The sequence below is a fragment of the Octopus bimaculoides genome, chromosome 11 (assembly GCF_046866305.1).
Source record: "Octopus bimaculoides isolate indiv1 chromosome 11, ASM4686630v1, whole genome shotgun sequence".
Lineage (NCBI taxonomy): Eukaryota > Metazoa > Mollusca > Cephalopoda > Octopoda > Octopodidae > Octopus > Octopus bimaculoides.
Window position 1 is genome coordinate 23085076 of NC_142938.1, and position 25276 is coordinate 23110351.

The following is a 25276-nucleotide window of genomic DNA, read 5'->3' on the forward strand; positions in this document are numbered from 1 at the left end:
AATAAAATCAGACAATTTCTTATTTCCTCAGTGAGTTAAAATCTATCTATCTATCTATCTATCTATCTATCTATCTATCTATCTATCCACACACACACACACACACACACACACATTAATAATAGGCAGAAGTTACAGAGTGACAATGGCCAAATTCGCATTTGATAAGTGCCAATACACAAAACTCTCAGCTTTTGACTTACTCTCTAACTTCTGCTGATGATATATATACATATGTGTAAAAACATCTCATCACGCAATCAAACCAATGAAAGCCTCTACCTGGTCACTTGACACACTAAAAATAGCAGCCAAAGTATCCCCCTACCTAAATCACACGCCCATTGTACATAATGTCCTAGATTATCTCTAAAAACACGGTTTGCTGAAGGTTGGAATGTCTTTGATGAAAGGTTTGCTGTATCAGGGTTGATTTGAGGCTAAATAACAACAAAATTATTACTGAGACAGACCAATGACGGAGCCTGTATGTGGTTGCATGACCTGCTAGAAAAAGTAACCAAACTTCTTTATATACAGAATACAAAAACCTCTATCCTGTGATATACACGTAGAGTCCATTATGTCTGGGAAGAAAGACGGGATGATCACAGTTGGGACATCTTTGATCATATCTGCTCAATCAGATCCAACTCAGGACTAAGCAACAGGTGACGAAGGGAATAAGATGGGACAACGAGAAAGCCTTTACCTGGTGGCCCAAGTTGCTAGAAAGAGCAACTAAATCTTCCTGACAAAAAGAAAAATGAAATTCCCGTCTTCAAGAAACAAAAATTCAAATTTATATTACCTTATAATGTTCGCTTAGGAATTCATTACTTCTAGAAAAGAATAAGACAAAATGGCCATGGCTGGAACGCCTTTTCTCACAGATCCATTACAATCAGAGCTATCCTGTGGTTAAAACAATTTCTTCGCTGAATGATGAAGCAGCTAAAGTTAAAGAAAATGCCGCTAAGCAATTTGCCCGGCATGCTAATGATTCTGCCAGCTCACCACCTTATTATTATTATTATTAACAATAACAACAATAGTAGAGGTGGTTTGTCATGGAAGCTTGTAAATTCACAAGGGATCTTGGCATTAATCCTGAGTTAGATGAAGAATCTGAAACCACTGCTACTGTACTAGCAAAACAAATCAAGTGGACTGCTAAAAAGAATGGGCAGAAACAAACTAAAGAGAGGTGGAATCAGAAATCCTTGCATGGACAATATACTCTTTGAAGTCAAAATGCTGATACTGATCAAGCAACAACCCATCAGTGGCTGAAGAGTTCATGATTGAAAACAGAGACTGAAGACTTTATACTGGAAACACAAGATCAAAGCATGTTTACCAAAAATTACTAGACTAATGTTCTTAAAAATGGTGCTGACCCAAAATGCAGATTCTGCAACACATTTGATGAAACAATAAACCATCTTATTTCTTTGCCAACACCAAATGAATATAAAAACGGGCCACAATAGGGTAGGATGGTATTAACATTGGAAAATATAGAAGCACTACAAAATTGACACTTCTACCAACTGGTATGAACACCATCATGAGCCAGTGGTTGAAGGTAAAAATGTCACCATCCTCAGGGATTTTTCAGTCAACATTGACATAACAGTCTAGGTTAATCAACTAGACATAATTATAATTATTAAATATAGTGAAGAAAATACTTGTAGATTGCTAGATGTAAGTATCCCCACTGATAAAACTATATCTGTAAAGAAATTTGACAAGCTTAGTAAATATAAGGATCTAGAAAGTGAAATACAAAGAATGCAGCACCTTAAAGCAAAAACTATTCCTGTTATTGTAGGTGCTCTCGCTATGATAAAAAAAATGAATATCAGAAACAATTAGACAACATCTCAAGAGAATCATATTTCAAAGAAATCCAAAAGATTGTGCTGACAAATACCACCTGCATCCTTAGAAAAACCCTAGCAATTTAAATGTTTGTATTGTGTTGTATTACATGAATGCATTTCTGAATTGCCCTCTCTACTTTCTATTCCCAAGTTTTCAATTACATTTCAACATCTCTTAAGCTTCACTTACACCCTAGGGTGTTGGGTGTGTCTTGGCAAGACACATTTAAACTACTACTACTACTACAACATTGACCCTAATACTTATTTAATCAACTTTATCAATGGAAGGCAAAGCAGACCAGAGTAGGATTTGAATTCAGAATCTATAGAAACTTAACCAAATACCCACAGGATATTTTGTCCAATGTTCTACCATCTACCTGCCATATGAATTTTCTTTCCAGTTAATCAGTCTTTAAAAGTATTTTGAAGCAAAATAACTTACCTTTAAGGCTCGTAAGCAACTTTCAATAGATGCCAAAATGAAGTATAATATGCCAACACAGAGGACTTTGTGAAAGGTGAGTCCAAGTCGGGGTCTATAAGTGTAGAGAAAATGGACAACAATATATGATTCTTAGAAAAGTGAATTATTGGGTAAGATAAAGTCCCTTCAATAGAGAATATAGAAAAGGAGTCAAATTTTGACTATACCCTTTATGTACATGATAGGGACAAGAAAAAAGAAATGTGAAACAGAGTGTGGAATGTATGTACAAAGATAGTATAAGGTTAAATAAAAAAAATGATACTGAAAAAGAAAAAAATGGAGTATATACAGCATTGCATGGTGGTTCTGGGTTAATAGTCCTGCCATTCCAACAAACAGAGTTGTGGTTAGCTGAACTGAGAAGGTCCAAGATTACTGTCTTAGGAATTGATAGAACAGTTCATATCACTATGATATGTCTATAGCCAAGACAATGAACTGACAATGTTGAGTAACTGTTTCTGTATGGTTTAGGTGAGAAATAAATTAACGTTCAACAAGATATTAGGTCACCCCAAGTAACTTCTTCGGAATTCATAGTACACAATTTCCAATTATGAAATAAAAGAGGCAAGCATGCGATTCAGAATTCAGTACCAGCAGCACCAAGTAGAGCTCCTATAGAACTCTGAGTGGTTCTACCATAATTATTTCTACCATAGCCTATCGTTAACTAATACTTAACAAGTGAAAGTGTGTGTGTGTGTGTTTTTGTGTGAAAGAGAGAGGTGTCGGGTGAGTGTGTGTCAGTATATCTGTGCAACTAACTCAAAGATATTTACATCATTAAAGGGAGGTGACTCCCTAAAACTAGGTTAACTCAATTATATAATAAATAGGAAACAATAAAAAATTACTAGAAAAATACTGAGATTGATATAATTGACTAAATGCTTTGAAAGTTGTGTCCCAGGATAACCAGAATCCCATGACTGAAAACAGTAAAAGAATATTTTGCTCACAGACGTATCAACAAATCTGCAACATTTAAACTGAGTTTAAATCACATCAATCTCAACAGTCTTGATGGACTTACAAAGATCATTAACACAACCCTTTCTTCTTCACTCAACCATAAATAAAAGGAAGAAAAAGAGAGAAATTTGATCTCATACTTCTAAAGTTAAATGTATGACAACCTTACCCACTCAAACATTTAATCTTTCATTCAATCTTTAATTAGTATTAAAAAACAGGAAAAATATGAAAAGCTGAAAAAAAACAAAAATTGTATGATACTTACTTGACTATACCAAAACCGAGACTGACAATGACCACTAACATGCGAGCCAGCATCCGCTTGAAGCATGAAACCAACTCAGCAAAAATGACTGCTCCTCGAACTAAAAGAGAAAAACATTGGAAACAATTTCAGGTAAGTTTTAATTTTACTTGACAATATTTAGTTTCATCCCTATGTTTTGAGTTCCATTCTCCTGGTCAATAAAATAAGTACTGAGAATTGAATGCGATTGATTTGATTGACTCTACAATTCCATGGAAATTAGTGGTACTGTACCAATGTCATCTCTTTATTGCACACAACCTCAACTCAAGTAAAAATTTGGTATACCTCCCAATAGCACACTAGATGAACAGAGGAATTCAGAGCTAACAATCTTTGCAAAAGACTCAGCACAAAGTAAATGACATACAAACTTTGAACTATTCAACAGGTAGGCCAACTACACAATAAGTTGATCAACTAAGACTTTTGTGATGACAAAAATTACAGAAGTAATCTGTCCAAACAAACTACTTGTATGAATATTTACTTTATTTTGCCCTTTATAAGAACGACAATGTTTGTAAGGTTAAATGGTGGAACTGCTCACTGTATGGTCAGATAATCAAAATTCTATTACAAGTATTAGGCAGAGCATGTGAGCAAAGTACCCCACAATAGTTAGTTATCTTCCAGGTTATTTATCTGATAATGAGTTTCATTATGTCACTGTCAAGTGCATGATATCATAAAAGAATTCATAAGTAAAGCTGCAAAAATGCGGAGAAAAGCCCTGGTTTTTCCCTCGCAACCAATAAGAAAATTTCTTCTATTTTACTGATGACAACACTAAACTCTACAATGAAATAGAGAAAAAATTCCCTTGTCAACACCACTATAACTACATCCAATTACAAATGAAAATATTAGTCTGAGCCTCTACTTAGTCACTCAGCCTACAAGAAGTAGCATCCAAATTTCCCTCAAATCACATTTTACCACATTAAAAAAGGAGAGACATATTAAGAAATGCAGCCCTAAATACACTATACTTTAAAAAAAAACAAAAAAAACAACAAAACAACTGATTATCCTCCGTACCAGTACTGACTCAACACTAAACAACAACATATAACAAAATACAGAATACAAGAAAATACTCACCTGATACCCCAGTGCTACTGATACTCTGGTATTCAGCATAGAAAACTGCCTTCTCCAACATTCCTGCATTTTGAAAGAAAGAAAGAAAAAATATTATAACTATTATTGTTATTAGCACCAACAGTAGAGTAGTGACAGAAGCAGTAGAGTGCTGGACAATATACTATGTGATATCCAATTACATTTTTCCTTTTTTTAATGTCCCGGGTTCAAATCTCACTGGTATCAGTTTTGCCATTCATCTTTACAGGGTTAATAAAATAATATTAGTCAAATATATGTTGAACCAAAGACATTTTGGTATTTAGTTTCATCCCTCTATGTTTTGGATTCGAATCTCACTAGAGCTCACTTTACTGTTCATCCTTCTGATATCATTTTAAACACTTATACCTTCCACATAATTCATATGCATATGCTAATATTGTTTTGTGGCAAGAGTCATGACACCCGCTGGATGAATACACTTGACTGAACAACTATAAATAGTACTGGTCTGAGTGAGAGACCAGAGAGAGAGAGTAGGCTTTAATCACAAGAAGTTGTAAGGTGTCGTTTTGGTAGTTTGTTGGAATATCGTTTATTGGATTGTAATGTTATTGTTACCCTGCTTTGTTGATAAGGGTACACCAGGCATATATGCATCACAACCATATGTGCGCGACATAGTGATCTCATATCAAGATGAACAGTGCATGACCTTGCAGGTGGGGCCCAGTCAGAATTTTCTTTAGGTTGAATAGCCCATCCTGCTCAAAAGGTCCCTGAATAAGGGTTGTTTAAGGATATTGAACAAAACACCCATGTTTCCAGAGGTAAATTATCCAAACCCCAAAGAATTCCTCTCAACACATGACTATGATGCACCCCCACTACTTCTGCTTGTGATCAGAGATGCATATACTGTCAGCCACTAAGGGACAAACAACTGACAACTAAATTTGTGGTATTAAGCAGAATATTTGCTGTGGCCCATCTTTTATACCAAGACAAAACAATATACATAACACTTCCAATCAGTTAAATATTATTTATTCCTTGTAACTATAGGTATTCATTCAAAATAGCTCAAATTCTGAATAGGAAGCAGTTATATTTGTAGGTTGGAGAGAAACAAGCAAAAAAGAAAACTGAATATTTACCTAGTAAGATAACAGCACCAATCCAAAACTGTATACGAAGTAGGTCTCTCCAGTTGCAGGCCAATAGAAGTAACCAAACTATGCCATAGAAGATATATAGTAGTCCCATGATGCCAAAGAACTGAAGTGATAGAATGTTAAAACATAAAATGTAATAATATAAAATGATAGTCTCGAAACACATACAGACATGAAGATACAATCACACTATTTCTAAACCACCTTATAACCAAACAGAGGAGTCAACAACAGAAGACTATGCTGCCACTTGACCTGAAATTGAAATAGTAGCCAAGTCTCCCTTAAATCAAACCATATTCAAAAATAAAGACAGATTGCAATATGCACCTGAATATACAAAAGACAGGATGGTCACAGCTGAACTGTCTTACATTATAGGTCTGCTTGATTAGGGTTGTCTTGGGAAAAAATAACAAGTAAACAAAATACCACATAATGAAAAAGGAGGTATGTACCCAGCAAAATTCATATACCCAAACACACACAACATATACTGACTCATAAGAAACAAATATTTTATTCCATATTTAGACAAATTAGACCCTTACAATTTCAGTTTATACACAACATATATTACTGACAAAATAAAGCCAGGTAACCTGACTGAACACTGCAACCAGGCCCTTGGATTCCTTGAGTGAAATTCACTCTGCTATAAGCATGTAGGTAAATGAACATCACCTCATTGTGAGAGACTGGGTTGAAGATCATATAGACATGGTTTCAACTCCCAGCCCCAGAGATGCATTGTATAGCTGAAAATGAGCACTTGCAACAGGTGGCAATGTTGAGAGGGTCAATTGTGTGACAGACTGGTGTACCATTCAGAGGAAAGTATTATACTCTTGGTCACTTATATGCCCTAACCTAATAAACTCCAGGCACAAGGCAGACCAAAATAGCTAACAAACATTTAGGCCAAGTAATAAGTTGTGCTGGAGAAGACTCATCTAAACCATGAAAGCATGGGAAAATGGATGTAAAATGATGAGGAGAAATAATTGCCTTCACCTTTTTATTTTAAGTCTCCTCATTTATTGTTTGAAAGATTATTATTATCTTTATTATTATTATTATTATTATTATTATTATTATTATTATTATTATTATTATTATTATTATCATCATCATCATCATCATTTTATAAAGATTGACGTAATTCTTCATGAAGGTAAATGGACAATAAGAAGAGCATGATGTGATTTTTAAATGACCATTTATTTAACAGTTTGAGCGATATTTCAACAGATCATTTGTCTTCTTCAGATTCGAAATCTAACATGAAAACAACTGCAGAAACACAGAAATTCAAAATATAAACAAGGATATTTTGATAGAATGATCAGTTTTCAATTTTCTAATTGGCAAAAGGAAAAGAAATAAGGAAAAAAAAAATTAAGAAAAGGAAAAATATTTAGTCAAACAGTTTTGTGTAAATTCACCAATCATTTTATTCATTCCTACAAGGCATTATATTAGTAATTCACAAATACATTTGTCCTCATGCACTTTGAGGACTGAAAGTGTAGAATTCAGAATATTTTCTGAGAATGTGCACTTCCAGGTGTTTCTCAAAATTGCAGCCATTTGATGTAAAGTGTTTGGCAAGTTCTGTGGAACTACTGTTATTGTACCTGACATCATACCTGTGCCAATCAAATCTTTTGTTTAATTATACAACCAATATAAACCAAGTTGCATTTGGTGCATTCTGCTGCATACACCAAATGAGAATCTTTATATGTTCCACCTTCCATATAAATCATAACATTTCTGTTATGATACATGATGGAATTGACTTGACTCATGTTGTTGCACAATGAACAGGGCTTACCTCTCTTGCAGCTGTTTTTCTAAGTGCAGCATTCAGAAACTCCAATGATAGTTTTCTTGAAGTTAAAGGTAGTGGTTAATATTTCTGTTATATTTTTATTGCGTCTAAAGGCTACAATAGGCAGCTGAAGGAACATTTGTTTGAAATGAGGATATTTTCTGCAATATACTGGTAACTTTCATGTAACACTTTTGAAATGCAAGTGAAATTTCAGTGCCAGTTAAATACTAAAGGAATTCTATAACAAATTTTAATTTGGTTGCTAAAATTATGTGTGGAAGTTTAACTTTCCTTGCTAATTTTAGCTATGTCATTTTCCTTTTACCAGTTATATAATTGAAAACTGATGATGCCATTCTATTAAAATGTGAATGCAAGATTTCCTCATTAATATTTTGAATTTCTGTTTCTGCGGTTGTTTTCATTTTACATTTTGAATCTGAAAAAGACAGATGATCTGTTGAAATATCATCCAAACTGTTATGTAAACAATCTATTACAAATCGCATCATGCTCTTCTTATTGTCTATTATTACTATTATTTTTATTTAAAACAGTTTGATTTGGCCCATGCTGATGAACTAGGCTTCTGTAAGAAACCTATGAAACTTTAAACTGCATGGGGCCAAGTCAAACTGTTTTAAATAATAATATACGAGGGGTTTTCATTAAAGATTTCCTCTAACCCACTTCCAGTTATTGCAGGAAACAGAACTTATACAGGTATAATTATACATGTTTCTACATGTCACATTATAAATTGGCAGCTTTCCATTAGTATTTGTTTGTCTTTTATGGCTGCTAAAGTGGACTAAAATGTTATAATGGAGGCAGTCGAACGCAGATCAGTGATCAGGTTCTTATACTTGAAAGGTCATACACCAAAACAGACTTTCAATGAGATGAAAGAAGTTTATGGTGATGATGCACCATCATATGACTGGATCCCGTGCTGGTGGCACGTAAAAAGCACCATTCGAGCGTGGTCAATGCCAGTACCACCTGATTGGCTCCCGTGCCAGTGACACATAAAAAACACCCACTACACTCTCGGAGTGGTTGGCGTTAGAAAGGGCATCCAGCTGCAGAAACCTTGCCAGATCAAATTGGAGCCTGGTGCAGCCTCCTGACTAGCCAGTTCTCAGTCAAACCATCCAACCCATGCCAGCATAGAAAGTGGATGTTAAACGATGAAGGAATAAGAAATTATGTCATAGTTTACAGCTTTTTCTGCTACAAGAAGCAATGCACCCATAGATGAATGCTTGTGTATCATCCTATAGCTTCATCGAAGCTTCAGACATGAAGTACAATGGGGTTATTCAACAAGAACAATTTGAAACATTATAAGTTTTAAAAACAACTAAACTTACCAACAGAAGGGGCCACTCATTTGCAGATAAATATCCATGCTTTCCCAACATTCGAATTGTAACTAGAAATGAAATATACATAGGTCATTATACAGTTGGCTCTGATAAAAACAAAACTTCACAATGGAAATAATCCTAGAAATTCTCTTTGACTTTCTGAGTTTAACAGCAACAACATTACAGTTTTATGAGAGAAAACTAAATATAAATTACATTAAGAAAAAGATACATAAAAATTTTTTTTAAATAATGAAAGCCAAATATTCAACAGATGATGTGATGGTGTTAATAATAAGGCCTGAAATTTTGACAGAAGGGCTAGTCAATTACATCAACCTCCATACTCAACCGGTATTTATTTTATTAACCCTGAAAGGGTGAAAGGCCAAGTTGACCTTGGAATTTGAACTCAAAACATGAAGAATTAGATGAAATGCTGTTAAGCATTTAGCCCAATGCGCTAACAATTCTGCCAGCTCACTGCCCTTATGATAATAATAAAAGTAATAATAAAGGTTTCAAATTTTGGCATACAGCCAGCAAATTTAAGAGGAGTGGTTTAGTTGATTACATCAATCTCAGTATTTGGCTGGTACTTATTTTATCAATCCTCAAAAAGAATGAAAGGCTAAGTCAACCTTAGTGGCATTTGAACTCAGTACATGAAAAGAGGGAAGAAATACTGCTATTTTGTCTCCTACATTAATGATCTGCCAACTTGCAGTCTTCATGATAATAAAAATAGTAACTAGTCTAACTGTTGGGTTACTGGGGAAGTCTGAATTTCCCAGCAATGGAGTTTTGTTTTGTGGGGTTTTTTTTTTTTTTTCTTTTTATATTGCATGCTTTCAATGAATGTGACATCGAAATCATGCATAAACGCTGCCTTTCCCCAGAAAAGGAAAGATTTGGCTGCTATTTCTTGCACACCCTGCTACCACATAACAGGTATTTCAGGTCCATTATCACAAATAGCTCTTACGTGGTAGCAGAGCGTGCTAGAAATAGCAGCCAAATCTTTGGAGGTGGGATACGTTGAATGCCCTCAAAAGAAACCTATGGAAAAAAACTATTTCAGACTGAGGTTACAGACGTGTCTTTTTATGAAATATTTACCATATTTTTAAAGTCATTTTCACTTTAAAATATTTTCCCCATCATAATGTGTCTAATGGAAAGGTTACAGTTTCTTGCCTTTCAGGGTTAAGTTATTTTCAGAGTATTTTCCCATTATGCACCGTTTGGGGTATTTATACTCCAAAACACCAAATATCTCAATAACTACTGGTCTGATTTACATGAAACTTGTTTTATTCCATTCAGAGTATTTTATTCAAAGTATTTTACCATTATGTGCCAGTTTGGCTGTGTAACATTGCAAGCAAGCAAGACTGAACTTCACTTTTAATGTATCATAGATAATAATAATATCTCTTGAAGCAATTAATATAGTGGTTAGAGATCTTGAAGAAAGGAATTCATGTAGCTTTACCAAGAACGTTTTTGTATTCTTACTGTCAATACAGAGACTGTGAAAAGCTGAATCAATAGGAAGACCAATAGTTCATATACTGATATAAACATAATAATCTACCTGTGGCCTAAACACCAAAGTCTCAATTAGTTCAGTGCTCCAAGCTGTAAATAAGCATCACAGAGCAGGAAAACTCACTACTATATTTTCAAAATGTTAACATTAACAATATTAAAACTTTAGAAATAATTAAAAAGTGAGAAAGACAAAGAAACATATCCAACACATACTATCAGCGGTGAAATGCTTATCGGAAGTGATTTCTAAGAAAAAGGCGTATGGTCCGTCATGCCATGTTGATGCCACAAAGGAATGTTTCTCGTGCTGAAATATAAGTAAAAATATAAAATTATATCACCAGCTTTGTAACAATGCTTATTATTTTGTGAAATTATTGACACATACAGCATTCCTTGGAAGTACTGCACAACCACAAAGCAGGTTTATACAGCCCTAATAGCAGTGAGTACCAGGATTGGTTTTAAGAGAAAATGCTGGCTTATCACAATTTATTGTCATATGAATTGAATCAATATTTTAACTGTTCAAAATTGTTAGTTATGACTCATGAATAAAAGGAAAATTTTAATTAAATTTACATGCTTTTATTTTCACCAGCTGTCTGGCTTCCATGCCGGGGGCACATAAATAGCACCATTTGAGCGTGATCGTTACCAACGTCGCCTTCCTGGCACTTGTGCCAGTGGCACGTGAAAAGACATCCGAGCGAGTTCGTTGCCAGTACGGCTGGACTGGCTCCTGTGCAGGTGGCACGTAAACGTAAAATACACCATTTTGAGCATGGCCGTTGCCAGTACCGCCTGACTGGCCTTCGTGCTGGTGGCACGTAAAAGCACCCATTACACTCTCGGAGTGGTTGACATTAGGAAGGGCATCCAGCTGTAGAAACTCTGCCAGATCAGATTGGAGCCTGGTGTAGCCATCTGGTTCACCAGTCCTCAGTCAAATCGTCCAACCCATGCTAGCATGGAAAACGGACGTTAAACGATGATGATGATGAAATTTATTCCTATTTCTTGTAAATGACATGTTTATCCTCATCCATTTGTAAATTTCTAAATTCATCATGAGCCAATGTCTTTTAGGAGGGTATTAGGGAATGTTTGATGCTCATGCTGTTGCCAATGAACCTTAGCTGTGTAGCTTGGACAGACCCAAGAACCAACCAGGTCATAGACATGCATTTCTGGCAGTGAACATGTGTTTAATAAAAAAGAGGAAAACGAACAAAACATACTAACCTTATCATACCTTACAAATCATAAACTCACAACTTATCTATGAGATAAATATGAAAGTTTGTCTATTTGTTTTGAAACAACTTTGTTATTTCTTAACAAACTTTTACCAAATTTGGCATGGAAATCTGAAAGAATCCCAGAATAATCCATGAAGAACTAAAATAATACAAACCCAGTTATGCAGTTTCTTTGGTGTCTTTTTTGTTTTGCTCACAGTTTTTGAAATTTTAAAATTTTAAAACTAAGTGAAAATTTTCAAATTTGGTATATTGATGTAATTTTTCACACTGAATCTGATTTTCACTTGTTTCAGGAAAAATTTAGAAAAATGTTACAAAGAGCTTAAAGTTTATTTTTACCCAATCAGAAAACAATGCTTGGAAACAGGCATTTTGTGTGTAATAGTGTCTATGACAACATGATGATGACAAAACATTATGACTACCGTCTTTCAAGTCTTAACTCGATACTGTGGTTCACAGATCATCAGATGCTTATAATATTGCAGCATTATTATTTCAAAACTATTTCAAGCAATCTCAAATATTTTGTAAAAGTAGAATCAAGAATTCCATTGGAATTTAGAACATCAAAACAAATATAATTCCAATTGAGGTCTTTACAAATAGAGAAAGCTAGTCTTAAGAAAGAACATCTTTTGCTGAAGGGCAAAAGACAGAGGAGTTGTATAACTTTCAATTTGTTGCAAATGGATAGTATATGAATAGGTGAATAAAGAAAAAAAAAAAAAATTTATTTGGGTTAAATTTCACAAAAAACGAAAAAAACAACAACAAAAACTTACATATTCAGAAAAGAGACAACACTTGATACCATAGTGGTCAAACTCTAAACGTGTTTGACCCAACATACACATAAATATTAAGATATTTTCTTGTAACACGTAAGCGTGATACAGTCAAAATAAACTTCTGAAAAATCTAAGCTGCACCAAAATTTTCATTGGATCAAGTTCACTACTTGCACTACTACTACTACTCTGGAAAATGATCTAACCATCATAACTTCATGGTTTTTTTTATATCATATGAACTTCAGTGAAGTCAGTAACCTGGAGAGTAATGAACTTGATCAGATTGACTTCCTCTGATAAACTATATAAAGATATTGCACTCACTGGTACAATACATTACTGATCTTTACTATTACTAACAACCACATCTCTTAACTGACTAGTATCACATCAGTAATAACTGATCAATAATTTCCCTTAACCCTTTAGTAATCAGACTAATTTGTGAAGTGTAATGCTTGTTTATTTACATTGTTTCGAATTTATCATGCATTATCGCACAGATTTGAGATTTCAATGATGTGATTGTTTATTTTTAGAATGATATTGTAGGGTAGATGTAAGAGGCCAGACCTGGCCAGTTTCAACATAAAACAAACAGAATATTTGGGCAGGATATGGCCAGTTTGAACACTAAAGGTTTAACACAACTACTCAATAATCACTTCATTTCACACATTGATAAGCACTAATATCTGATACCCACTTTATTAAAAAATAAGTCAAACCCACACCAGCATGGAACATGGGCATTAAATGATGATGACAAACAGTAATAACTTGAGCCAACAAGGGATCTTCTAGAAACAGCAGCCAAATCTTCCTCAAATCACACCCTACCATTGAAAAATAAAGCTGGAACACTTTTGATCCTAAGTCTTTTTGAGCCAGGCTAACATGGGGCTAAATTACAACAGTAATGTTTGTTTGATACTCACCTCTCTCATTGCAACAGTAGCAGCTGTGCTGTTTGCTGCAGGACTTTTCACTGATCGTTTCTGTCGTCTGGGTTTCAATATATCTTTCGTTACATTCTAATTGAAAAAGCAATGATTATAATTTCAAGTAAACTTGTAAATTGAAAAGAAAACAGTAACATGTCAAGGATGAAATGAAAAATTGAAATAACTTTATTAACAAATAAATGAAATATAAAGAAAAAAACTCAACGGAAACCAGAATGGCCTGATAAAAAAAAACTGATGCGTTAGGAGTCATTCTAATGAGAAACTGATAATGTTATAAAACATAACTTTTTTCCCTTTGTTTCAATGTAAACATATGATAAACAATTTAAGGTGACAGGTGTTGCACCAGTTTTTAAAGGCAAGCTTGGTTTTCAAATTAAATTCAAAGTAATAACTCACTATGACAATGGAAGCAATGTGTTTTAGAGATGGGAGTATAACAAGTTTGATTTGAGCCACATGGTTCTGGGTTCGATTACACAATGATACACTTTGGGTAAATGTCTTCTACTATGTCTTCAATTTGACCAATACCTTATTAGTAAAATTTGGAAAACAGAAAATATGTCGGAGTCAGACACACACGCACACAATCTAGTCTCACTCTCTTTCTCTCTCTCTCTCTCTCACACACACACACACACAAGTCTTACTAAATAGGAAGGCAGACAAATCACAAATCCCTTCAGGTAGATGGCCCTTCTCAATCTGTAAAAAAGGTGTAGGTAGAAACTTTATAAGATAGACCCAGTGTAAAAGGTGCAGCAATATCAGAGGAAGGTTAACAGGGAAACTAGCTTTTGTATGTGGAAAATACATACATATATATACATACATAATACATATACATACATACATAATACATATATATATACATACATAATACATATATATATACATACATAATACATATATATACATACATACATAATACATATATCATCATCATCATCATTTAACGTCCGCTCTCCATGCTAGCATGGGTTGGACGATTTGACTGAGGACTGGTGAAACCGGATGGCAACACCAGGCTCCAGTCTGATTTGGCAGAGTTTCTACAGCTGGATGCCCTTCCTAACGCCAACCACTCAGAGAGTGTAGTGGGTGCTTTTACGTGTCACCCGCACGAAAACGGCCACGCTCGAAATGGTGTCTTTTATGTGCCACCCGCACAAGCCAGTCCAGGGGCGCTGGCAACGATCTCGCTCGAAAATCCTACAGGAGCCAGTCAGGCGGTACTGGCAACGGCCATGCTCAAAATGGTGCATCTCATGTGCCACCCGCACAAGAACCAGTCCAGGGGCACTGGCAACGATCTTACTTGGCTTGCCGGGTCTTCTCACGCACAGCACATTTCCAAAGGTCTCGGTCAGTAGTCATCGCCTCGGTGAGGCCCAATGTACGAAGGTCTTGCCTCACCACCTCAGCCCAGGTCTTCCTGGGCCTACCTCTTCCACGGGTTCCCTCAACTGTTAGGGTGTGGCACTTTTTCACGCAGCTATCCTCCTCCATTCTCACCACATGTCCATACCAGCGCAATCGTCTCTCTTGCACGCCACAACTGATGCTTCTAATGTTCAGCTTTTCTCTCAAGATACTTACACTCTGACGGGTATTCACATTGACATTACACATCCAACGGAGCATACTGGCTTCATTCCTTGCGAGCTTACGTATGTCCTCAGCAGTTACAGCCCATGTTTCACTGCCATGTAGCATGGTTGTTCGTACGCATGCGTCATACAGTCTGCCTTTTACTCTGAGTGAGAGTCCCTTTGTCGCCAGCAGGGGTAAGAGCTCTCTAAACTTTGCCCAGGCTATTCTTATTCTAGCAGCTACACTTTCAGCGCACCCACCCCCACTACTAACTTGGTCGCCCAGATAGCGGAATCTATCGACTACCTCTAGTTTTTCACCCTGGAATGAGATAGAAGTTGTTTCCTGTTTGTTTACAGTCTTTATTGCACCTGAACATCTGCCACAAACAAAAACTAACTTGCTAGTTAACCTGCCTTTGATGTTGCTGCACCTCTTATGTGTCCATAGCTTGCACCGGGTACATCTTATAGAGTTACTACCTACTCCTTTTCTACATACTGAGCAGGGCCATCTACCTGAAGGGGTTTGTGTTTTATCTACCTTCCTACTTATTAGGATTTTGGTTTTAGCTAGGTTGACTCTAAGGCCCTTCGATTTTAATCCTTGCTTCCACACCTGAAACGTCTCCTCTAGTTCTGATAGTGACTCCGCAATTAGTGCAAGGTCATCAGCATAGAGGAGCTCCCAGGGGCAACCTGTCTTGAATTCCTCTGTGATCGCCTGGAGGACTATGATAAATAGGAGGGGGCTGAGGACTGAACCTTGGTGGGCCCCTACCTCTACCCGGAATTCATTACTGTACTCATTTCCAACCCTCACCTTACTGGCAGCATCTCTGTACATGGCTCGCACAGCTCTCACTAACCATTCTTCTATCCCAAGTTTCCTCATTGACCACCAGATAAGGGATCTGGGGACCCTGTCAAAGGCTTTCTCCATGTCAACGAAAGCCAGGTACAGAGGTTTATCCTTAGCTAGGTATTTCTCCTGCAACTGTCTCACTAGAAATAAGGCATCAGTAGTGCTTTTACCTGGCACAAACCCAAACTGCATCTCATCTAAATTGATTCGCTCCCTAATTAGTTGGGCTATGACCCTCTCTGTAACTTTCATAACCTGATCTAACAGCTTGATGCCTCTGTAATTATTTGTATCTAAAGCGTCACCTTTACCTTTGTAGCAGTTGACTATGATGCTGCTACACCAGTCATTGAGTATGACTCCGTCGTGTATCACCTGGTTCGTAATACGGGTGACTAGGCTATAGCCAACACTGCCAGATATTTTGAGCATCTCTGCAGTGATTCCTGATGGGCCGGGGGCTTTCCCGGTCTTCATACTCTTAATTGCTTTATCTACCCTGGTACTATCAACTCGGATAGCTGGTGCCTCTATTGGGTCGACATACGGCAGGCTCTCTTTCTCCCATTCATTCTCTTTATTAAGCAATCTATCGTAGTGGCATCTCCAGACCTCTTTCTTTGCATCCTCATTTAATGCAAGCATACCATCATCCATGCGAACACATTTCTCTCCTACAACATCACTATTCTTTCTCCTACACTGTCTTGCAACACGAAATACCTCGAGTCTTTGGTCCTCACGGCGCAGAACATTGGCAAATCTTTCCTTATCTGCTTCCCCTCTGGCTAAATAAACCTGTCGCCTAGCCTCCCTTCTGGCACATTGGTACAATTCCCTGCTACCACCGTTCTTCCAGTCCTTCCAAGCCTGTTTCTTTTGTCTAATAGCCCTGTCTACCTCCTTGTTCCACCACCACGTTACTCTGGGTCGGGAGGGGACCTTACACCACCCACAAATCTGGTCGGTGGCTTTCAACAGGTTGTCTTGCAGAAATCTCCAATTGTCTTCCACGTTGTATGATGTTATATCCCCTTCTATTTCGTTAAATGCTTCAAGTAACTTGTCTCTAAGTCTCTGTCCGTTTGCAGGGTCTTTAAGCTTCCACACCCTTCTCCTCCAAGCCTGTCTAATTCTGGGCACCCATTTTGCCTTGATCCCAAAGTCGCTAACTACTAATCTATGTTGTGGGGTACATTCTTCGCCAGGGTAGGTTTTGGCATTTATAAGCCGTCCTCTTTCCCTATTTCTGGCGAGGATGTAGTCGATTTGGCTAGAGTGTCTGCTGGAGCGGTAGGTGACTAGGTGACTGGCAGGTTTCCTGAAGTTGGTATTGCAGACCATAAGATCGGTTGCATCACAGAACTCCAGCAGTCTGGTTCCCTCCTCGTTGCGGGAACCGAAGCTATAGCCTCCATGTATGCCATGGAAGCCTCCAGCACGACGTCTGACATGACCGTTGAAGTCTCCAGCCACAAAGAGAAGGTCCCTGTCACTCGTCGACGATACATAATACATATACATAATATATGTATATATATATATTATATATATATATATATATATATATATATATATATATACATAATACATATATATATAGACATAATATTCTCTAAAGAGAAAAAAAAAAAAAAACTTCCACCAATATCTTACACATACACACACACACACACATACAACACATGGTTGTGCCAATAAAAAAAAATATCCCATACAAACACCATTCTAATAATCAGCAGAGTCTTTACATACTCTGACTTGGGGGAAAAAAACAAAACAAAAAAAGAACAGAACAGTCATGGCTAGAATACCTGCTTTATCAGGGCCACCTTAGGGACTAAATAACAACAATATGAAAGAAGGCAATAAAACAATAAAAGAGCTATGCAATTGCTAATTATGTATGGAAAACAACTGTCAAACTTTACCTCTCGAGCTATGTCAAATACATCATAACTTTCCGTGTTCCATTTCTGAAAAGCGAGAGAAACATTAAATAAAAAGATAGTTGAATCCATCAAGGTATACATATATTGTATAAGCAATCAAGAAAATAAAGCGACTTCTATTGGGTTGGCAACTAAGTTCCCGCCATTTTTTAAAATTTTGGAATTTATTGCGTTTTTAAATTTTGGAATCTATTTTGGTTTTTTTTCTAGTTAAATTTTCTTTATTTTCAGATCATTAAAATGGAATGTCAAATTAAGAAAAACGAGCATTTTCGACACCTCCTCCTTTTTGCTTTTAATCAAGGTTCTAAGGCCACAAAAGCTGCTTATGATATTTGTGCTGTGTATGGAGAGGGTGCCATAGCTGAAAGAACCACTCGTGATTCAAAAATGGAAATCTTGACCCCAAAGACGCACCTCATTCTGGCCGTCCAGTTGAATTCAATGAAGAGCAATTTAACCAACTTTTGCACAAAAATTCTCGTCAAATGACAAGTGAACTGGCACAGAAAATGGAATGCTCCCACACTGCTATAGAGAAGTATCTTCCCTCAATGGGAAAAGTTCAGAAGTATGGAGCATGGGTTCCGCATGCTTTAAGTAACAAAAACAAAAATCAACAAGCCACAATCTCCGCTGGTTTGCTTGCTCATCACCGCTCAACACAGGGACACAAGCAATGATTTCTTTACTGAATCGCTATTGGCGACAAAAAATGGTGCCTGTACATCAATATGAAGCAGCGTAAGGAATGGCTTAGCTCCAGTAAACAAGCGATACCGCGCGTGAAACAAGATCTTCATCTGCGTAAAACGATGTTGTGCATATGGTGGGACTGAGAAGGGATTATTCATTACGAATTGTTTGAATGGAACCAAATGGTCAACGCGAAACTCTATGTTTAACAGATGGAACGACTCAAGAGAAAACTTCAAGAGAAAAGACCTAATCGTCAACATGGAGTTCTTCTGCTGCACGACAACGCCTGCCCTTATATTGCCAATATAATCAAGGAAGCCATTCAAATGCATGGCTGGAAAGTGCTGCCACTCCTGCTATACTCTCCTGATTTGGCATCAATGGATTTCAAATGCTATGCACAGAGTTTCATTCAATACTGATGCAGAATTGAGAGCTTGGTTGGATCAATTTTTCGAGTTGAAATCGGATGATTTCTACCAACGAGGTATTGAAAATCTTGTTGAACATTAGGAAGAAGTTGTAAACAACAAGAATGAATACAATATTGATTAATTAGTTGTTATTTTTTTTATTAAACCTTTAAAAAAATTTTAATTTAAAAAAAAACGGCAGGAACTTAGTTGCCAACCTAATACATGGCTGTTCAGCCTAATACAAATAGCTGCCCATGCCCTACTGTCTTTAAAAACATGACACATTGGATATTGTAGCTTTGAATACTTTACACCTCCACTCTCGCCCTCAAAACTGGACATGATGGTTAGGATTAGAATATTTTCAAACACAGGGATACTCAACCAAAGTTGACCTGGAATTAAGCAACAATAACATCAGGTGGAAATAGGGGTTTGACAAAAGTCAATACTCTGTCAACATGGATTTTAATTAAGCAAAATATAGCATAAATGCTTAATTAGTCAAAGTTACTATTTTGGGGTTGCACTGGTTATATAATCATTGTTTAATGATGATGTATTCAAGCTGGTGATGAACCTGCAAGAAATAGTAGCCAAATCTCCCTCAAATTAAATTGTTCTGTTTTAAAAACAAAATCCTGCAAAATGACAGGATGGTCACAACTGGAATGCCTTTGATTATAAACTTGCTTTATCCAGAGCCAAGCTGAGCCAAAACAACAATATAATAATCATTGATTTTACACATGTAACTTTCTATTAACTTTTGTTTCTTTAGCATGTGCTTGAAACTAATGGACCAAGACCAATATTTATGGGTAGAAGTATTAAAAGACAATAAACACTTCTAAAATCCTTTTTTTATACAAATTAATCAAAATGCATAGACTGTCCACTCAGATAATAGGAGCCAATATAAAAAAAAACATTGAACTGACCACTCATGCTAGAAATAGCAGCTAAATATCTCTCACTTTTTATCAGAGTTGACTTATGGACAAGTAACAATAAGTGTGGTCATAAATATGTGATCAAAATCACGTTAACTGGAGAATGCAACTAAATTACTGATATTTGTAACAGACTTGTGCTTTAAAGACTTAAATAAACAAAATTCTTACAGGCAAAAACATGGGACTTTTGCACTCCAGGGGAAGTGTTTTATTCGAAGTCATCTCAATCTTAGAGAGGCCGGTACCAGTATGGACAGAGTAGTATATATATTCTGATTGACTCTAAAAAAGAGAAAATGTTAATTAATAATAAAAAATATTTTTTTATTACACGTACAGACTGTCACACTGCATTCTTCCCTAAACAATTAAACACTACAACCACAGAAGTATTAAAAAATAACTATTGAATACCAAACTGGTCGAACAGTTTGTCAGATGAAACTAAAGTCCTAGTCACAATAAACACATACACATCCAATAGACCTAAGTATAATATTAAGTCACCTCACAATCCAATGCACTCTAACTTCAGTGTGCTATGCTACCCACCAGTACTCACTCTCATTTCAACCACCTCTATTCATTAACCCTTACATACTCTCGCCTTCATCTTATGACCCACCTCTACCTTTGTCCACCTATAATTGACAATCACTACCCTCTTCTTAACCACTTCTACATATCCCTGCCTTCTTCCCATTATACTCATTCCTTTCACATTCTCACTCATTCTGGTCCTTCTGATGCCATTATTCTGTTTCTACTTTCTCTCCAATTCCTTTTCTCAGTTACCTGTGCTAATGTAGGTTATCTTACTAAGTACTCTCTATGACTACATTTACTCTTCTATCCTCGCATCTCAAATACCCATTTCTGGCCTTTCCGTTGTCACTGTTCCCTTTCCAAATTTAAATTTACTACCGACTTGTGACCTTTAAAAAAGGGACACTGAAATTAATAGGGATGGAAATTAGGCCATAACTCATGGGTTATCTCTCAAGCCAGGTAGCTAGTCAGAATACTTGCAACAAAGTGGAGTTAAGCATATAGCATTCAAACAAAATGCTTTTATTGAGTTCTCTCTTGTTTAACATGCGTACTTTTCTGCTATTATTATAACTGAAATGTAGGAGTGATACCTTGTTTGACAAGTGGCTGCAGTAAGGCTTTTGTAACCAATCGTGTGGTTGGTTGTCCAATGTTTTAACTCAACATTCCTGTTATATCTCTCATAACATGACAATAGCAGGTTTTTGTCAATTTGATTTAGCAAATGAAAAGAAGGAAAAAATGCATAGGAAATTACTCACCAAATTATCTCCAATCAAAGCAAGTTCATTAGCACAGGGAAAATACTGCAAAGCCCACCTGATGCTCACACTGACAGACCCAGCGGTCTCTGGCTGGCAGGAAACTGGAAGAAGGTAACAAATAAGACAAACAAATGTCAGTTTTACAAATAAAATAAATGGTTTAGCTGTACTGTTTGCTATACTCAAGTATTGTTATATGCTGTGCATTTTAAAGAGCATGATATATAACCACTGAGTTAGAATTCCATATGTTTCATTACGTCCCAAAAGCAGATGTCTGGGGAGAAAATGTGTGTTATTACACAGATAATTCCATATCACTAGTTTGTTGGCTATAACAGGCATATAGTATGGATATTAAGTGCAAAAGAAGTGAATATAGAATTAAATTATTTAAAAAGTAATTTATAATTCAATATTATATATATTCCCCTATTTTGTACTTAATGTGTGTGTGTGCGCGCGCATGTGCACGTGCGTGTGTGTGAAGTAAGTAAACGGAATAGCCTTTTCTATAGGTGAATTTAGCTAAGGATAATGGACCATTAGACATGCCAGATGTGGTAATATTTATATCTGTGAAAAATGTTTTTTATAACCTCACAAATGGTGGTGGTATGAAATAAGCACTCAGTTCCTGCTGTAAAGTGGTAGGTATCAGGAAGGGCAAGCAGCCACAGAAACAATGCCAAAGCAGATACTGGAGCACAATTAAGTACTTGCACCTAGATTCTGGCCAGCTAAGATTTCCACATGCAATGAGTATGTAAGTAGTAGTGGGTCAAAAAACACTGACACAACTCACCCCATTACCATATGTGATATGATAACATATATGAGGTCTGATCAATAAGTATCCAAACTGTTGCCATAGTAACAAAGCTATAGCACACAAAGTGAATCTGCTCGCCAAAGATTGACCTTAAACTCTGCTCTGCATGCACACTAAGTGTTAATGTTCTAGCTCACTTCTGTTTGGAAGGAATGTGAGTAGTGTGTGATTGTCACATAAATAATGACAGAGAAAGTTGTCATGGCAATACCAGCTCAGAGGCCTATGCAAAGTTGCAGAGATTGTATGGAGAAGAGTGTATGAGCCGTGTACAAGTGGTTAAGATGTTTCCAGGATGGCTGAAAAATGTCGGTATTGACAAACGTTCTGGAAGACCCATAACCAGCAGAATTGAGAAAACATTGCAGATATGCATGTAGCTGTGAGTGGAAATCATCGAATCACCATCCGTGAGTTATCAGAGGATGTGCAGATTAGTTACGGTTCAGTTTCGTCCATTATCACTGAAGATTTGGGTATGAGAAGTGTGTCTGCCAAGTTTGTGCCAATACTGCTTTCAGCTGACCAAAAGGATGGGTTTCAGTTGCACATGATATTCATTGTGTCAAGAACGATGAAAACTTTTCAAAAACTTTGCATAGGCCTCTGAACAGGTATTGCCAAGCTTTTGGCAAAATTTGATGCAGATTCTCTGGTCAACTTTCTCTATCATGGTCAATGTAATGGTCGCATGCTACACATGTTCCTTCGAAGCACTGCTGTAAACAACAGAAGTGAGCTAGAACATTAAAACTTAGTACGCATGCAGAGCAGAGTTCAAGATCAATCTGTGTACTTTAGTTTCACTACTTATGGCAACAATCTGGATACTACATACAATGGCTGTATGGGTAATTTAAAGCTTGACTGAGGATGATACATTAAGTTTGAAATTCAGCAACTGTGAATGATATATCCTTCCTCTTTCCAGAGTTGTTTGTTGGCGATGGTATTGTATTTTAGACCCAGGTCAGCTCATGATCATCACATAAATTTATTCAGATATAGTCTGACTAGAACTACACATTCAGTATGTACTTTCTTTTTTTAAAATGGTAGGTGTAATCTGAGGCAGCATTGGATGCTACTTTTAGCAGGTTGAATGAGGCTTTCTCACTGGCTTGATCTCTTCAGAATTGATCAGGTATGCAGCACAAATACATTAATGAGAAAACAAAATGGATGAGTAGATAAAATGTTAACCATTTCACTCATGAATGTGGCTTCAAACCACATGTCATGTTCTGGGGATGGATGCTTTTCTCTATGTTCTACATTACCCCAATTCACCTACCTCTTGGGAACAGGTATGAAATATGGTAACGTTACTGTGATAGATTGACATGCAATCTATGGAAGGATTCATCTCCTATTCTCTTAGTGTATATTATGAAACCACAGTTAAACACAAACACTCAAAAGCTTCTCAAGTCTTAAGTAATATTTACATTCAACAACTCTGTTGAACATGCCATTTTCTCCTACTAAATGACCGCATATACAAATATGAGTTAACAAAAGTGCCTCTTCATGGTCATTTGACTTACTACAAAAAGCAGCCAAAATTTCCTTCAAATCACACTGTTCTTTCTTCTTTGAGACCTCCATATGCCTTGTGAGACTATGGATCTACATCTGGAAAGTTCCTCTTGAAACCACAAACCTGAGCAAGGTCTTTTATGGAGGACAAACATCTGTTCATTCATGCAAATCTCCCTTCTCTACACTACTGATATTGTCCATAAGAAAAGCAATGGTGAGTACAGCTTGGCAGCATCTATGACAACAATGTGGTCATAGATATCACCATCAGGATGCAACAAACTGGAATAGACACAACAAAGTATGCCATCTGACACTCAAACAGTCCAGTCATTGATATTTTTTCAACAGTGAAAGAATGAAAGGTAAAGCCAACCTCAGCAGAATTTGAACTCAGAATGTAAAGATGAACGAAATTCCATTAAGCAGTTCTTCTGATGTGCTAATGATTCTGTGAGCTTGAACTACAGTGATGATGATGATGATAAATATGTGTGTACATGCGTGTTTGTATCAACGTTCAGTATCAATAAAAATCATTTGCTAGATAAAATGATAATTCAAAAGAATAAACAAGTAAATTTGTAAATTACATGAGAATCCTCAATTAATCACAGAATATTTAGAAAGAGCTTATATGAAGAAAATCAATTTTGGATTAATTGATTGATTAATATCTTGATTTTATTTCCAGCTAGCTTTTTAATGCACCCTGCAATAAACATAACACAAACTTAACCATCGTTTCTCACACAGATAGCATCCCTGCAGTATTTCTCTAATTTAATTTTCCTATGCTAAACAGTACACAATTTTGTATATTTCCTTAATGATTATTTCATGACTACTTTGGTAAGAAAGTGAAATCCATACATTACTGATCAGGTCATAGAACTGAAATATGTTTGGACTTGACTCCTGTAAATGCCGAAATAGATAAACATTACTCATTGGCTAATATTTTTTTTTCTTAACTGTATAATTATTTCTAGTTCACTATTTAATGCTCTTTGCATTAAATACATTAACGATAACTTAACTTTAAGCCCCCAAAACTTTCATGCTTTAGTTTTCACAAAATATCTTTGTTTCGTGTTGCTACCAAGTTAGAATTTCTCATGTGTGTACACATAACTATGGCCCAATATCACACAATAAAGAGGCTTCACATGAGAGAATTTGTTCAGTCATTTGTTAAAGAATTTTATAAATCTGTAATAAATAATGGGATGGGTTAGTAAGTATATTGTTGTTATTGTTGTTTATCTCCATGTCAGTTCTGATAGATGGTCAAAAGCAATTTAAGACAGGACTATTCCATCTTTTATTCAGATATAGTATATCCTGGGCTACATAAATTAATGTCTTTTTTGAAGGTGGGAGG

General features: G+C 36.2%; 1 protein-coding gene across 1 annotated transcript in view; it reads right to left on the reverse strand.

Annotated features, from left to right (window-relative positions):
- The window catches only part of LOC106871102 (Golgi-pH regulating cation channel), a 65542-nt gene that overhangs the window by 11498 nt on the left and 28768 nt on the right, over positions 1–25276 (reverse strand). Inside the window, exons 3-12 of the mRNA XM_052971629.2 lie at positions 21516–21619; positions 20371–20484; positions 18111–18155; positions 13690–13785; positions 10906–10999; positions 9142–9203; positions 5914–6034; positions 4772–4834; positions 3626–3725; positions 2338–2431 (exon numbers count right to left, since the gene is read on the reverse strand). Coding sequence (XP_052827589.1) covers positions 2338–2431; positions 3626–3725; positions 4772–4834; positions 5914–6034; positions 9142–9203; positions 10906–10999; positions 13690–13785; positions 18111–18155; positions 20371–20484; positions 21516–21619 — 893 coding nt within the window. The remainder of the gene's footprint in view (positions 1–2337; positions 2432–3625; positions 3726–4771; positions 4835–5913; positions 6035–9141; positions 9204–10905; positions 11000–13689; positions 13786–18110; positions 18156–20370; positions 20485–21515; positions 21620–25276) is intronic.